This window comes from Prionailurus bengalensis, chromosome C1 (genome assembly GCF_016509475.1).
Source record: "Prionailurus bengalensis isolate Pbe53 chromosome C1, Fcat_Pben_1.1_paternal_pri, whole genome shotgun sequence".
Taxonomy (NCBI): Eukaryota; Metazoa; Chordata; class Mammalia; order Carnivora; family Felidae; genus Prionailurus; species Prionailurus bengalensis.
Window position 1 is genome coordinate 194,347,041 of NC_057345.1, and position 16,911 is coordinate 194,363,951.

At 39.0% G+C, this 16,911-nt stretch overlaps 1 protein-coding gene and 3 long non-coding RNA genes across 6 annotated transcripts in view; 3 read left to right on the plus strand and 1 right to left on the minus strand.

Moving 5' to 3' along the window:
* PLEKHM3 (pleckstrin homology domain containing M3) overlaps positions 1-16,911 on the minus strand; it is a 199,652-nt gene that overhangs the window by 24,021 nt on the left and 158,720 nt on the right. For 2 of the 3 annotated variants that reach the window (XM_043577644.1, XM_043577645.1), the window contains one exon: positions 8,287-8,444. The exons of the other annotated variant lie outside the window; for it this stretch is intronic. In XM_043577644.1, the coding sequence (XP_043433579.1) occupies positions 8,287-8,444 (158 nt within the window). The remainder of the gene's footprint in view (positions 1-8,286; positions 8,445-16,911) is intronic. 3 annotated transcript variants of the gene reach the window in all.
* Positions 1,520-5,847, plus strand: LOC122481703. The gene is made up of 3 exons (XR_006296919.1): positions 1,520-1,644; positions 2,429-2,525; positions 5,154-5,847. It is a non-coding gene; the product is annotated as an uncharacterized LOC122481703 (long non-coding RNA).
* LOC122481704 lies at positions 8,683-10,577 on the plus strand. Its single transcript, XR_006296920.1, has 2 exons — positions 8,683-8,796; positions 10,443-10,577. It is a non-coding gene; the product is annotated as an uncharacterized LOC122481704 (long non-coding RNA).
* LOC122481705 lies at positions 12,496-16,817 on the plus strand. The gene is made up of 2 exons (XR_006296921.1): positions 12,496-12,562; positions 15,183-16,817. It is a non-coding gene; the product is annotated as an uncharacterized LOC122481705 (long non-coding RNA).

The window sequence follows — 16,911 nt, forward strand, 5'->3', positions numbered from 1 at the left end:
ATGGTCTCTTTAGCAGCATTATGTCTTTAATAACAAGGGAAGATTAGTGGTATGTAGAGATGTCAGAAAGAAAGCGGCATAGGAGGCAATTTGAGGATTGTTTTTTTCTTTTAAAAAATCTAAGTCCAGGGTCATTTTGTGGATATATGCAACTTCTTTGCTTTCATAGTCACTGTTTTCCCTTCAAGTCTTAGAGAGGTATCAGTCTAACCTTCTGATTTGTAATTCTGAAGTTAGAGTTTTATTTCTTATTCTCAATCAAGGAGGGTACGTTTTTTGTCATTTCTCTGTCTTTAGGATGTGGAATTTTATTGCTGTTTTAACAGAATGTTTCTCTCTCCTAAAGCTGTGCTTTCCGTTTAGTCCTCTAGGAGGGTAAATACTGGATTAAGCTTAAGTTCTGTGATCCTGGATCTCCCTATTGTATTTAAAATCTTGCAGTTTGGGTCTGAGTGTTTTCCTATTTAAACTAGAGACAGGTATGTATTTAATTTGTGTTGGAGAAGAAAGACTACCTCAGTGTGAAACTGTCCGCATTATCGGCTGCACGGAGTGGAAGTGGGGAGGACAGTGCAGCAAGCGGAGGTCTGCCCACTCAGCTTGAGTCAGGCAGATCTCCAGCTCCCGCAGGCACCCCTGGGCCTCCCGACCTGCCGAATGCTGTGCACGGGGTGGAAGGAAGCTCTTTCCCCACACCCCCTCACCACAGCCCCCCACCATTTTGCAAAAGAAAGTCGTGTCTTTCCCCCGCCCTAATCTAGCTGGCCCACTGCTCCAAGTGTAAAAACTTTCAGGGTGGCAAATATGGGGAGAATTCAGAATAACCGTTTGGGGGGACACTTCTTTAATGACAGAGGGACGTAATTTCTTCACATTTCTGTTCGAGGGTACGCTGCAAAAATGGTTTGAAGACAACAGGTACAGAAGAAACAGTGATGTATAATGAAAAAAGCATGGATTTGAGAGTCAGATATATTTGGGTTCAAGTTTTGGCCTTATCTCTTGGGCCAAGTTAATTGGCTCCTCTGAACCTAGGTTTCCTCATTATTAAAATGGAGGTAACAGTATTCCCTCAGAGGACTGGCATAAGAATTAAATGACGAGATATGTAAATTGCTGGCACCAGCACTAGTAAATATTAGTGCAATTTCCTACAACCCCAGCACATTGTCTATGTCTGTCAGAGACGGTGTTCTAAACATTAATGCTAGGGCTATATTTTTAAATTACATATTCATGAAGCCTTCCCCTGCATAACAATTAATTTAATAAGGAAAAGAAACTATGAAGAGTTGACCCATGTTTGACATATGGTCGTAATCAAATAAGCATGTTAAAACCAAGTATGTTCTAATACGGACGTGAATAAATCAGTGCTTCAGATAAAGTTCAACACAGAGCTAACATTTTTAGAAATTGTGGAACTGCTTTTTCACCTACAATGTACATGACCGCTTTGGACGATGTCCCTTCTTGGAGCTCTAGGTCCACCCCCTAGACCAGGGCTCCGCCCACACGTCAACCCAACTGCCTGATGGCTCAGTGTCTCTTGCCAGGGACTGTGGACTATTTGTGAGCAAGGAACATGCCATGTTCACCGTGTGGCCCCAGAGCCTAGCCCAATGCACGAACACAGTATGCTCAGTAAGTCATTTATTGAAAAAATGAATAGTTGTAACGCTTGTAGAATGTTTTTTGCTGAGTTGTAATTATGCTGTTCAGATGATATTTGGATCTGAAGGGATATTAAGCATATTTCTGAGGTCACAGAGGTGTTGACTTTAGCAAGACGGTCAAGGCTATGTGGTGACAAATTCACTAAATACTTCATTTCTAAGATTTTTACTTATAGATTTTACTTTTTATTTTAGAGAGAGAGAGTAGGGGAGAGTGGCAGAGGGAGAGAGAGGGAGAGGGAGGGAGAGGGAGAGGGGGAGGGGGAGAGAGAGAGAGAGAGAGAGAGAGAGAATCATAAGCAGGCTCCGTGCTAAGCATGGGGTCATGACCTGAGCTGAACTCAAGAGTCGGATGCACAACCGACTGAGCCCCCAGGCCCCCTTACTTACAGATTTTTAAAAATGTTTTATTGTGGAAAATTTCAAACATATTCAGAAGTACACAGAACAGTGTAATAAACCCCTGTGTACCTATCATCTAGTTTTAACAATTATCAATTTCTTTCATTTATATCTATTCCCTCTCTCCCACCATCAGATTATTTTGAAGCAAATCCCAGATATTACAGAACTTTATCCATGAAGATTTCAGTTAAATTTTAAAATCTACCCCACTATTCAAATTTATTTTTATTTATCACATTTATTCAGCACATTTTTATGGACAGGTTTTAAATCTGCAACTCAATTTCTGATTAAAGTTTTCCTTTAATAAATATTTCATTGGTGTTTATTTTTGTCTTTCACCCCAGACTTGCATAAACCATTCCCAGCGTTTCACTGGAAACTGGACACCACTAGAGAGAGCTCAGCGGGGTCCTGGGAAGTATTATCAACCTGAAATTCCAGGTAGGCTGGTAAGGGCTCCTTTGCTCTCAGACATTTGTGCAGCTTAGAGAACTGCATCTGACCAAGAGAGAAACGGAAGATTCTAAACAGCTACATATTCCTTCCTGCTGGGTGAAGGGCCCTCTGAGTCCACAGACGTGTTAATGTGGTCGTTCGGACTGTAAGAATCTGGCACGTCTGACTATGGCCACAGCCCTCTTAGAGGAGTGATTCTTTCTTCTGGCTGCCATGCAGAATCACACGGGGAGACTCTGAAGATAAAGATGCTCAGAGTTAAAACAACCCAACAAGTCTCACAGGAAATTCTGATGTATAGTCAGAGGGAAGCATCTCTCTTCTCATCCCTCCTCAAGGGATGAGTCCTGGGACCGAGGGCTTTAAAAGCGGGTGTGCAATCTAAGTGCCCTCATGTTGGTTTCTAATATTTTCCAATAAAAGGAACCCGGGCTCCTTGGAGAAATGGCTACTTGTAGGATTAGGGCAAGAAATATATATGATGAGTCTGGAATGTCTGGGAGCACCAGAAAGTACAGAAATGCTCAGAAACAAACACCCACAATGGTAGGAGGGTGTCAAGGTGATGCAGGCACCAGCTGAAAGAGCCGATGGCCAAAGTTGGAACAGTCTGGGCAACAAAGTAAAGTAATACTGGGTTATAACCAAAAATATAAAATAAATATGCACATGCCCACACTGACATGAATAGATAATTTAAAAAAATAAATGGGAAGAAGAGACAAATCACTCATGCAGGATTCCAAGTGATTTTGTATAGACTCCACTCCCAAGGGAAGTGGAGCATAATCTTCACTCCTTAACTGTAGGCTGCACATAGTGACTTCCTTTATTTATTTATGTTTTAAAGCCTTGTTTATTTTTGAGAGAGAGAGCGTGAGCAGGGGGAGGGAGTTGGGGGTGGTGGTACAGAGGATCCGAGGTGGGCTCTGTGCTGACAGCCGGGAGCCCTAGAGCCCGACGCAGGGCCCGAACTCACAAACCGTATCATGACCTGATCTGAAGTCGGATGCTCCACTGACTGAGCCACCCAGGTGCCCCCATAGTGACTTCCTTTAAAAGAGGGTAACAATGGAGAAGGGTCAGAGGAGAAGAGTATCAACAGTGGAGAAACCTGACACAAACATTGCAGTGATAAGTCATGTTGATAGCATGTCCCTGCGATATGATATGATGGAAACGGCACTTTATCTCTGCACTCCTCCTCCCCAAACCCATAAAACCCAGTCTAATCAAAAGAAAAATATCAGGTCTATCCCCACAGAGGGATTCTACAAAATACTAGTACTTCTCAAAACTGTCAATGTCCTAAAAACAGTCTGAGAAGTTGTCACAGCCAAGAGGAGCTTAGGGAGATGTTCTGAAACAGAAATAATAATGGGGTAAAAACTAAGGAAATCTTGGGGGACCTGGGTGGCTGAGTCAGTTAAATGTCCTACTGTTGATTTTGGCTCAGGTCATGGTCTCACGGTTCGTGCGTTCGAGCCCTGTGTTGATCTCTGTGCTGACAGAATGGAGCCTGCTTGGGATTCTCCCTCTCTTCTCTCTCTGCCCTGCCCCTGCTTGCATGCACACACTCTCTCTCAAAATAAATAAGTAAACATTGAAAAAGTTTAAGGAAATCTGAAAAAGCTATGGACTTCAGCTAATAATAATGTATCAGTATTGGTTCATTAATAGTAACAAATATATCAATGTAAGATGTTAATAAGAGAAAAACTGGGTGTGGGGTCTATGGTAATTCTCTGTACTATCTTTGTGATTTTTCTGTAAGTCTAAAATTGTTCTAATAAAGTTTATTCACATTGATCAGCTTTGGTATTTGAGTCAACTGTTCAGCTGGATGAATTGTCTTTTTTAAAAATAGACTTTATTTTTTAGGACAGTTTTTTTTTCACTTTTATTTATTTATTTATTTATTTTTTTAACTTTTATTTTTTTAAGTAATCTCTACCCCCAATCTGGGGCTTGAACCCACAACCCTGAGATCCAGAGTCGCATGCTCTACCAACTGAGCCAGCCAGGCACCCCTAGAACAGTTCAGATTGACAGAAAAATTGAGCTGTTAGTACAGTTTCCATAATACTACCTTAACCCCCAGTTTTCTCTATTAATATCTTACATTAGTGTGGCACACTGGTTACAGTGAATGTACCAATATTCACACATTATTATCAACTAAAGTCCACAATCTAAATTAAGGCTCACTCTGTGTTCTATGGTTCTATGGGTTTTGACAAATGTAAAACGTCATGTGTGTACCATTACAGAACCGTACAGCATAATTTTACTGCCCTAAAAAAACCTGTGCTTCACCTATTCATCTCGCCTTATGCATTCCCAAGCCCCTGATAATCACTGATTTGATTTGATTTGATTTTGTACTGTCTCTACAGTTTTGCCTCTTCCAGAATGTCATACAGTTGGAATCATCCAGTATACAGCCTTTTCAGACTGGCTTCTTTCACCTAGTAATATGCATTTAAGGTTCCTCCATGTCCTTTTGTGTCTAGATACCTCATTTCCTTTATTATTGGAGAATACTCCATTGCATGGGTATACCACAGTTTATTTAACCATCCACATACTGAAGGATATCCTGGTTGTTCTCAGGTTTTGGCGATTACAAGTAGACCCGTTATAAACATCCCTGTGCAGGGTTTTGTGTGGACATCAATGATCAACTCCTGTTATTTAGAAACATATTGTTTAATCTCCGAATACGTTGGGATTTTACAGGTACCATAAAAGTAACATTGTTACTGATTCCTAGTTTAATTTCATTATGGTCTGGGAGTGTACTGTGCATGATTTCTATTCTTGTAAATTTTTTCAGATGTGTTTTGTGGCCCAGAATGTGGTCTCTCTTGTTAAATGTTCCATGTAAGCTTCAGAAGAATGCATATTCTGTTGTTGTTGGATGAACAACATGAATTGGCAGAGATGTCAATTAGATCCAGTTGACTGATAGTGCTTTTCAGTTTAACGATATGCTTAAACTGATTTTCTGCCTGCTGGATCTGTTACTGACAGAGGGGTGTTGAAGTCTCTAAGTATAATAGTGGATATATAATTGTGGGTTTGTCTGTTTCTCCTTGTAGTTCTATTAGGGGTTTTTTGCTGCATGTCTTTTGACTCTCTTCAAACACATTAAGGATTGTTGTGTCTTCTTGGAAGACTGATCCCTTTATCATTATGTAATGCCCCTCTTTATCCCTGTGTGAAGGACTGGTATTATTTTTTAAAATATTCAACAAAATTCATCATGAAGGCATCTGGCTTCTTTATGAGCAGATTTAAAAACTACTAATTCAGTTTCTTTACTTGTTATAGGGCTATTCATATTTCTACTTCTTCTTGAGTCTATTTTGGTAATTTGTCTTTCTAGAAATTTGTCCATTTCATCTAAGTTGTCTAACTTGTTGGAATAAAGTCACTTGTGGTATCTCTTTATAGTTCTTTTAACTGCCTTTTCCTTTTTCACTCCTGATTTTGAGTATTTGTTTCTTTTCTCTTAATTTCTTGGTCAGTCTTGCTAAAGGATTGTCAATTTTGTTGATTCTTTCAAAAAACCAACTTTTGATTTCATTAATGTATTTTTTTTTTCTATCTTCCATTTCATTGATGTCTGCTCTAATCTTTACTCTTTCCTTCCTCTGCTTGCTTTCGATTTAGTTTGCTCTGTTATCTAGTGTCTTAAGGTGGAATTTTAGGTAATGGATTTGAGACCTTTCCTTTTTTTCTGACATGTTTTCCATGATATATTTATAGCTATAGGTTTCACTCTAAGTACTATGTTGGCTGCATTCCATATATTTTGACATTTTATATTTCATGTTCATTCATTAGATAGATAGATAGATAGATACATCTTCACACCTAGCATGGAGTCCAAAGTGGGGCTTGAACTCACTACCCTGAGATCAAGATCTGAGCTGAGATCAAGAGTCGGATGCTTAACTGACTGGGCCACCCAGGAGCCCCTTTTCCAAAATATTTTAAAATTTCTCTTGTGATTTATTTCTTCTTTGACCCATAAGTTTTTAGTGTGTACTGTTTTTTTATCCAAATATTTGAGGTTTCTCATATTTTTTTGCTACTGGGGATCTTAATTCAATGTGTCAGAGAACATACTTGGTATGGTTTCAGTTTTTAAAAATTTATTAAAACTTGTTTTGTGACCCAGCATATGGTTTATAGAGTTGGAAGCATTTTAAAATTTGTTTTATTTTCTATTAAATACTTTTGATTGTGATCTAATTCACATACCATAAAATTCATTCTTTTAAAGTATACAATTCACTGATTTTTAACGTATTCACAAGACCACGTTACTGTCACCACAATCGAATTCCAGAACATTTTCGTCATCCCTAAAAGAAATCTGCACCCATTAGGAGTTACTCTCTTCCTTTTCCCCCATGCCCCAGGCAACGACTAATGTACTTTCTGTTTCTCTGGGTTGGCCTATTTGGGACATTTCATATACACAGAACATAAAATATACAGCTTTTCGTATCTGGCATCTTTCACTTGGCATAATGTTTTTAAGGTTCAGCCACACTACAGCATGTTAGCACTTCATTCCTTTTTATGCTGAATAATATTCCATCGTATGGATATACCACATTTTGTTTATCCATTCATCAGCTGGACATTTATGTTGTTTCCACTTTCTGGCTATTATGAATACTACTACGAATGTTTGTGTACAAGTTTTTGTGTGGTGCACATTTTTAAGAAGTATATAATCTCTAGGCCATGAGCTAAGTACCTGTACTCAGGAAACGAGGCTGGAGCATGTATATGTGTGCGTATGTGTTTATCTTTCTATGTGTGGGGCCAACTCAAGTTCCTGTATATTTACAAAGAGTCTTTGGGTTTAAGAAGAGGCCAGAAGGGCTGAGTCAACTCTTAATATCTTAGCTCTAGCCTACATGCTTCAACTCCCCCTGGCTACAATGCCTCCCTTCTGTTCGGAACCACAGTGTAAGTGAGCCCTGCTGGGTGGGAAATGAGGCATGATTTCATGGCCAAAGAAGCCAGTGCACAGATACAGAAACAGTATATATTTCTATGATGCTTTTGGGATGAAAGGAAAAGTGATACGTATCGTTTTGTGATTCAAGAAAAGCAATAGTAAAAACCCTGGTCTCAAGTTAGTGGGGGGAAAAAATCATCCATCAACCAACGAATGTGATGATGCCCAAATATTACTTTGGTTAGAAAAATAATCCCACATAAACTCCCACTTTTCCCTCCTTTGGATCCTAAAACTCTCATCGCCACACTGCAGCGCATCTGTGGAGAAAAGCATGTGGCGAGCCAGACAGCTGTTCCCCAGTGTCTTGTAGTTTTATTCCTGGCAGTTGGGCCGGTTTTGGCCTTGCTCTGAGACTGCAATTTCCCATTGCCTATCACTTGGCCCTGAAATGTTGTGAGGATTCATCCTCCCTAATCTTCATTCTAAAAATGAATCTGAACCCTCTTTGTTACCTAAGAAGGGAGAATAGGTGATGTTTCTTGGCAACTCTGTTATCTCATTCTGGATAAAGACAGTGAAGTGAGTTGGGAATAAATATAGGAAACCAAAAGGTCAAAAAAATATTCTCCAAGAATAAGAGGAATCTGATACAAGGTAAGAGACAGATATACGGTACTTGACTAAAAGTCGGCCTGATCAGGCCAAACAGAACGACATGTGACATATTCAGGTATACTTTTGTTAAGACAAGAGATTCTGTACCTGCTTGTTGAAATATCCTCAAAAGGGTAGAGGATCTCTCCATTGTTACAGATTTCACAGATGAACCCCTTCTGGCTACAAAGACTGCAGCTGTACACGTGTGAGGTGGCAAATTTAATGACCTTGCCCAAGAATGGAGCCAGCTTCCCCTCTATCACCTGCAGAAAGAGAAATGGGACAGGGAAGCAAATTCATTGAGAACAGAAGTCTTGCAGACGCAGGAGGACTGGAATTCCTTTCCTTTACACAACAGGAAAACCTCTAATTATAATTTCTCAGCAACGCTGAGAAAGAAAAGACGTAGTATTTTCACTCCAAAAGAGCTCTCTGGTTTAAACCACTGGAGGTTGGAAAATGAAGATGTTGAAACTTCTTTTGTATTCCTCTTTCTTTGTAGTGTGATACGGGGAGTTGAGGACCATCAAATGGGGAACTCTACTTTCGTAGACCAGCATACCGTTACGGTGTGGCCTAAGTATGGTGTGTTTCCCAAAATAGGACACATACAAGGTAAATATTAATGTCAAATGTTGTGCTGTAAATTCAGTAATCCCTTTCCTCTGACGAGTTAATAGGATAGCTTTTTCACGGTCTCCCCAACAACATGTAACAAATGTGGAAAAATAGGTTTCTTTTGCTGCTGGTAAGTATGTTAATATAAAGAGGTTGCAACTTGACCGTCTGAGGGCCACATTCAGCCTGAGGATTTTTTTTTTTTTTAATCTCTCAGTGTTTTAAAAAGTGAGCCAATTTAATAATTGGGAGATTTCACATAAATACCCATATTTTTGGCTTCTTTGAAAAATCATTAGATATAGCAAAACTAGGCCTGAATTCCAACATGATGATGATTCTGGCTGTGAGTAGGGGCCGTCTGCTCCCACTGAGGCACGTGCTCTGCAGCGGACAGTTGTCCCCGCCAGGCCCTACTGTCTTGTATCTGCCTACCTCCCACTGTTACCTCACCGGTTAGCCTGCAAACATCCATGAGTCTGGAACCAATGTTAGTCAGATCTCGTTGAACTAATACTGCATGAGCTTCAAAGACTTCAGCAGTTCAATACTAACAAGAAAAACATCTGCCTTTACTTCTCTCTCATTAATGCACCTGCATATACATGCTGATTTTGAAGAAAAGAATGAACATTAAAGTTAGTTTGGAAGTAGCTGGAAATAACTGCTAGTAGCTGGATCCTTTCAAATAAATACAGAGTTAAAATGACAATTTTACATAAAAATAACATCTGAGGGAAATGTAGTAAGTCATACCTAAAGAGAAATTACAATGTCAAGGTGAATAAATAGCAGTAGCTGATAAAAATAAAAGACTGCAAGGAATCTAATAAAGCATTTTGCAAAAAATGAAGCTCTACCTGATACTGGAGATAAAAAACTCAAAGTGGTTTTTAAACATCATGGAACAATCTCATGTTTCAAAAATGAATATAACAGTAGTTAACTCTAAGGAAGGGAACAAGTTGGAAAAGCAAGTCTTTCATTTTGTATATATGTAGTTCTTTCTATAAGAAACAATGTACACTATTTTTGTATTACGATGCAGAAAGTGAACAGAAAAATAAAGTTCACTGCTTTATAAGAGTGGATATTTTTTTCTTAATAAAGGGGGTAGAAATTATGCTGCTGTTTTTTGAGTTAAGCAGGTACATTTCCACCATTCTTTAACTTACTCTCCTCTCCATTTCCTTTAGAAGCCATAGATAGACCTCCTTTTATTTGTTTTCTCAAGGACCATTAACTTCGATAAACCCCAGTAACATGTACTCCTAATACCAACACACGATACACACTTTCTAAGAAACAACAACTACCAAATCTTCTATCAAACACTTTCCAATGTGTCATAGGGTTAGCTCTAAATTGTGGTAACAATAGTGCAGCTGAGTTTGGTTTTACTTATGTTACTCTTTCCTAAACAAATTAAGGTTAGTGACACATTCAGAGAGATGTTCTAACAAGATATAGTCCATTTAGGGGGGAAACAGCAGTATATAGAAGAGCCTGGAAACCAGGTGAGTAAAGGTTGTTTGAAGGGACAGACGGTGAGAAGGGAAGATATGGAGGAGGACGTGAAAGGAGGATCTAAAGGAGAAGACTGGGCATCTTGTGCATAAAGCTTTTTTTTTTTTTTCTTTTAGAAAACTTCCTTGAGACAAAGGGTATGAACATTTTGCATTTTGAAGGCTTCTGAAATACTTCAACAAACTTATACTGTCAGAAACGTATATTTATTCCTACATGTGGACTTTAATAAACTTTAAAAATTAATTTGAGGATCGGTATCTTTATAATATTTATTCTCCCTATCAAAGAACCTTGTCTATATCTCTATTTTATTAAATCTTCATTTGTTATTGCCTAAGAAAATTTTCTGGGTTTTTTTCCCCCAGTTTAAGCTACTCACACTACTATTTAGATTATCTCAAGGTTAAACTTTTGTATAATATGCTTTCTTATTAGCTACTGCTTATATATTAGAATATACTGACATTGGGATATCTTACATATAACTATATTACTGAATTTTCATGAATGCAAATCTTTTTTAGGTAATTTCTTGGGGTTTTCTGAAAGTGATAACTTGGTCCCTTCCTTTCTAATATTGTATCTCTTATGTTTCATGCCTTACTTTATCATCCAGTGATCCTAAAATAATTTTAAGTAATAATGGTGTTAGTGGATATTCTTGGTATTTCGATGAGAATCAAACTGGAAATTATAGAATCTATAGTGAGTGGCTCATTTTCTCCATCAAACACATATATTGTCATTCACCATATTTATTCACTCCCTCTTTTTTTAAATAACAGCTTTATTGAGATGTAATTCACACGCGATGTAATTCACCTATTTAAAGTCTACAATTAAGTGTTTTTTAGTATAGTTACAGATGTGCACCATCATCACAGTCAATTGTAGAACATTTCATCAAGTCTTCCAAAAAAATCTGTACCCGTTAGAAGTTACTCCCATTTGCCCCCTAACCTATCCCTTCTCCCCCAAGCTCTAGGCAACCAACAATCTACTTTTTCTTCTATAGATTTACCATTTCATATCAATAGAATCATACAATATATGGCCTTTTGTGGCTGGCTTCTTTCATTCAGCATAGTGTTTTCAAGATTCATGTTGATTCTTTTTTTGAATATCTCTGGTGTAAGTCCCTTTTTCCTGTCTTCCCCAGCCTATTATCACTGTTCTCTAGACCGATGAAATAATCTTCTAGTTTTATTTCTGGATGCCAGCCTTTTCCCTTTGGTCCATCCAGTGTATATACTAGTCAGTTTTGGACATCGCTTTTATCAAGTATCATCTCTTCTTTCAAATCTTGGTGAGTTCTTATTTTATCATTAAGAAAATCTCTTCACTCATTCATTTCATGAAATGATATTGAGTTACTGTGTCCCAGGCACTCAATACAAGAATGAACTGGACGGGATTGGAGCTTACATTTTTGCTTGGTGTGCAAGTGTCTCCATAAGCTGATTCCATCCATACTATTTATCTAAGTTCAGTTTCCATTTTTCACTGTATATCTTATGTTGTGAGAAAACTTTTCCCTGTGTAGAATGTGCTTACATTTGCTCTTGGGCCCTCACCCTTGTCATTTCCTCTATCTTAAGTTTCACTTCTTAACACTTATTTAAATTTCATCTAGGCTTCATAGCTCAGATCTAGTCAGCTTTATGTGGAAAGCCATCTTTGGCTACTTCAGCTGTTATGAATGTCTTGTGCTTTGTATAATTTACTTTTACATCATATAATTTAATACAGAACTTGATGCTGTTTTGTACTCTTTACTATTGTTTAACATGTGATTGTTTTGTTTATCCAACTAGATCGAACATATAAAAACGGTGATACTACCTATAAAATGGTGATTTTATATGGAGAAATCTGAGAATGTCAATTGCTTGAAGGCAAAGACTGAGTCTCATACTTGTCTTAAATGTCCCCTCTCTGCCAGGGACGTAAGCTCTTGTTGACTGACCAGGGAGGTGTTCCTGTTTTCCCTCCTTGGCAGCAGCAGCAGTCACATTTCAGGGCTGTCTTTGTGTCACAAACATTTTCAGTCATTCTGCTGTGTGATTTAGGGAGGAGCACAAAGAGTGCGTGGACCCGGTGGTTGCTCAGCTGTTCAGGAACTTTTTTTGCTTCTTTACACTTGATTAATTACTCTTCCTATGTGTTAGCTTAGGTTCATGGCCACGTTCCAAAGAGCTGAAGATGCTGAAAGTTTCTCCTCCAGGACAGTGAGGTAATAGTCTATACATTTATTTTTGAATTTTTTAATATTACAGAAAGGAAAACTTCATACTTACAGTTTGCCAGAGGTACAGATATATGTAGGAGGTTTAAGTCTTGTCTTTGAATCCAACTACTAGCAACACTGGGAACAGAATCTAGCTATTAGGGCTTCTGGTCTAGAGGTCTTACTACTATAAAGAAGTAGATTCCACGTGTGAAATCTCCTAGGGTTCTTTTTAAAAACCAGATCTATCTTTGTTTTGAACAACTGCGTAAAAAGAAACCAAATGTCCTGCCTCTGCCATCTCCTCCTGCCCCCAAGAATCTTGCAACTTTCATTCCCAATTCCTAGCCACCTTGGTGGGGGCTTAAGGCTAGGGACATATTCCATAAACACCATGAAGATAGTGGCGCCAAAGAAGACCAAAGCCCAAGCAGCCACTATCTTCAGGTTCCAACTGAGAACAAAGTAGAAAAGAGCTGTCAGGATACCAATGGACGTGGAAAATGACTATGGGCAGGAAAAAGTCAAATGTCCAACAAGCCAATAGGTGGCCAGCAAGTGCACAACCTGAGAGAAGTCTTCTGTGTCAACCCTAAGTTGGAGTACCTCCCTAGGCAGTATTACTGCCCAGAGTAACAACAGTCTTCGATAGGGTCCAGCATGAGGAAAACTTCCACTAACTGCGTTATTTAGATTAGAGTCGATCCAGGAGATTCTGATATCACTGAGAGCAAGCCAGGACCAACCAGGAAAAAGTAAATCACAAAAGTGCATCCTTAATAAAACTGGTCAAAGCTTGTTTTTAAAAAATCTATCATTTTTGCTTCTTGTTGACTTGACTATTTTTCTGGCGTGTGGGAGTTGATTCATCAGTCTCCCAGAGAGATTGACATTACAGAGTTTTCCATATTCCCTCAGAACTTAGTTGTTTCTGGGTAAGGGGAAGCAGCAAGGCAGAGCACAAATTCTACTTCATCTGCCTTCCATCCATGAGACCAAATTTGGCAAGTTACTTAACCTCTTTGAGCCTTAGTTCCTCAACTTAAAAATCAGGATAATGTCTACCTTGCAGGGTTGAAGGAAGGATCAGATTTAATATAATGAAAGTACTGGGCATAATGTCTAGCTTAGAGCAAGTAATCAATAAATAATAGCTTATTATTAGCTTATCTTAATCGAAACAAACTTTATATGATTTAGATTCATTCTTTATTTCAAACACTTGTGATTTATAGCAAGGGGGAGGAAAAAAGGTCTTTCTTTTAATGTTTATTTATTTTTAAGAGAGAGAGAGGGAGAGAGAGCATGAGAGGAGGGACGGGTAGAGAGAGGGGGGGACAGAGGATCCCATCCTCACTGACAGCAGTGAGCCTGATGTGGGGCTTGAACTCATGAACCATGAGATCATTAGCTAAAGTAGAATGCTCAACCGACTAAGCCACCAGGCACCCCAAAAAGGTTTTTTTTTACATGTCATTTTTACTTATTTTATTTTATTTACTTTTAATGTTTACTTATTTGTGGGAGAGAGAGAGAGAGAGAGAAAGAAAGAGCACAAGCAGGGTAGGGGAAGAGACAGACAATCACAGAACTCAAAGCAGGCTCCAGGCTCTGAGCTGTCAGCACAGAGCCCAACGCGGGGCTCAAACTCAGGAGCTGCGAGATCATGACCTGAGCCAAAGTCAGCCACTCAACCAACTGAGCCACCCAGGTGCCCCTACATGTCATTTTTAAAAGGCATCAGACTGTCTTTCTGTTTGGATAGGATCAGTTGAGATTAATGTAAAGTGTATAGATCCATTCCGTTCAACACTGCTGTTAATGAGAGAACAGAGCTCATACGACAGACAGGCAGCCCGAATGCTGGGGAAAGACATGTAACACACCTCAAGCTTGATTTGAATCACTCATATAATACTTTAGCAACACTTGGAAATTGTCTTTCTTAATCTTTTCATTCTTGTAATTAAATTGGTTACAAGTTAATAGAACTTCATCACAATCCATCAAAAGTCACAAGGCCATTCCATGTTTAGCATAACAAGGCTATTGGTTTTAGTTAACCAGGTGGTCATTTAGATAAGTCACGAGTGAAGGTGAAATAGATCTCTGACATGAGGTTTGGTTATCCCTCCACTTATCGTCCCCAAAGTGCCAGCCTATGTGGATAAAATTATGACAAAGTAATTAGCAGAAGACATATGTAGCTCTTCCCCCCTTTCCCACCCCCCACACTCAACCTCCTTCACCTTGTCCATGCCAAACTGCCCTATCTCCTTGAGAAAAGGCAGATGTCCAAAATAGTGAAAAGGAGTTTGCTTCTGTTTTCCATTAAACTTAATTTCTTGTACTAAGGAACATACTAGTCTGATCTACCTAGTTGGAGACTGTGCATATGTGATTATTTCAGAGTTTTTTAAGGGTCAGGTAGTCAAAGAATACACACTTTCATTTGTAATTTAAAACTATGCGTCCTCTCATCACATGGGAGGATAAGGGCAAAATCAACACCAAGCTGGAATCTTCTTCCCTGTTTTGCTATATATATATATATATATATATATATATATATATATTTTTTTACTTTTGCAATCTTTCTACAAATTCTTTTCACTCATCATTTCAGGTAGTTCTAAAACTCCAGGAGCCGCCAAATAGCACTTCTCATGATCCAGCTGCCTGACAAATACACCAAATCTGCTTATCCATCTTGTGTGACTGCAGCCCACGAAAGCTGCCTGGTTGAACTTCCAGTTCAGGGATACACACGTTTCCCCCCCTTTCTATTCTGGTCAAGATGGTCAGCATTGGAATTTGAGGCCTATGGCTTTCTTGCAGACTAAGACAACAGTCTTTATTTGATTTACTTTCTTGCAGACCAATCAAAAATTACAATTAAGTTAAAAAATAACCTAGTGCTGCCTTCTCCAAACCACAGTTTCAGAAACAGCTGCTTATTACTCATGTGTGGCACCAGGAAATTGCAGTGTCATGTTCAAGGTCTGTGGCCAATAGAGATCTGTGGGATTGGGGAAAGGGCACAAATGATTCTTTTGTGTCCGTTGCCTTCACTCCCTTGGCACCACCACAACATTCAAGATCTACGGGGGGAGAGGGACAGACCACTAGTGACTTGGACAAGAAAAAGAAAAAAACTCTTTCTCATTGAATCTCTTCATGCACTGGCTAATTCCTACCCCCTGATTTGTCCAGTTACCTTGCATCTCAATACAGGCATTCCTCAGCCATTGTGTAACATCTAGACTCGGGACAACTGTTGGGAATACTGTGATGAAGAGGCCTGTTGCACTTGACAAACGGCCCCTCCTTAAAAGTCTAACCCAAAGACCCCATTCATGGTAAACAAAGCCACCTGCCACTCACCAGTGGTAACAAGCTCACTTGATGAGATGAAAGAATCAAAACTGTCACACGTTGTAAAATGATTTCAAATATAATTTAGTTGGCATTTGCTTGGCCAGAGGACCATGAGAGATGTTGTGCTCACTATATTTTCTCTGAGTGCCATTTGTCGGCGTTAACAGGTGGGTACGGTGAAGTCCAGTGATCTCGGCCAGGTGAGTTTGTGAAGAGCTAGGAAAAAGCAGTCTGGAGATTCTTCCCGGGCTGGAAAACCCTAGCACACAGAATATCCCTAATTTTCATTCAATTCTAAATTTTGCTATTCTTAATTGTAAGTCTTTAAAAATAAAAAATAAAAAGCATGCCACCGTATTATTTTTCTTAAAAATAGAAAATAACTAGGGGAGCCCGGCTGGCTCAGTCGGCAGAGCATGTGACTCTTGATCTCAGGGTGGTGAGTTCACCCACATAGGGCTCAGAACTCACTTAAAAAGGAGGGGGGATAACTAGTAAAGGGGATTTTCATATTTCAAAAAGTTTGTTAAAAGGCCATTTCCCCATTGCTAACCTTTGAGCCCCTTATTATGGCTCAGTCTTGGGTTGTTTGTATATAAACAGAAAACTTCTCTAATTAGCTGTTCCTCACCCCTCTCACAGGACTGAAACTTTGGTTAATGAAGCACTTCCCTGAGGGTGGATTATGATGTCACCAATTAGCTCTTATCTGAGCCTCTCCCAAAGGTGACAATTTCTACTTAGACTTTGTAAACTATGTGATAATTTAATCTGGGTTGATGTAATTGGGTAGATTTGTGAGTGGTCATCATCATTTCTATCAGATCACATTTTGCTTCCTGCTGGAAACAGCCTCAGGGAATAAAAGAAAAAAAATTTTCAATTTCAATTGTCTTCAATGGGTGAATAACAGAGATGAACCCAAGAACACAAATTTCTTATTCAGAAAAATATCTGGGGTGGGGCCTACTTCAGAC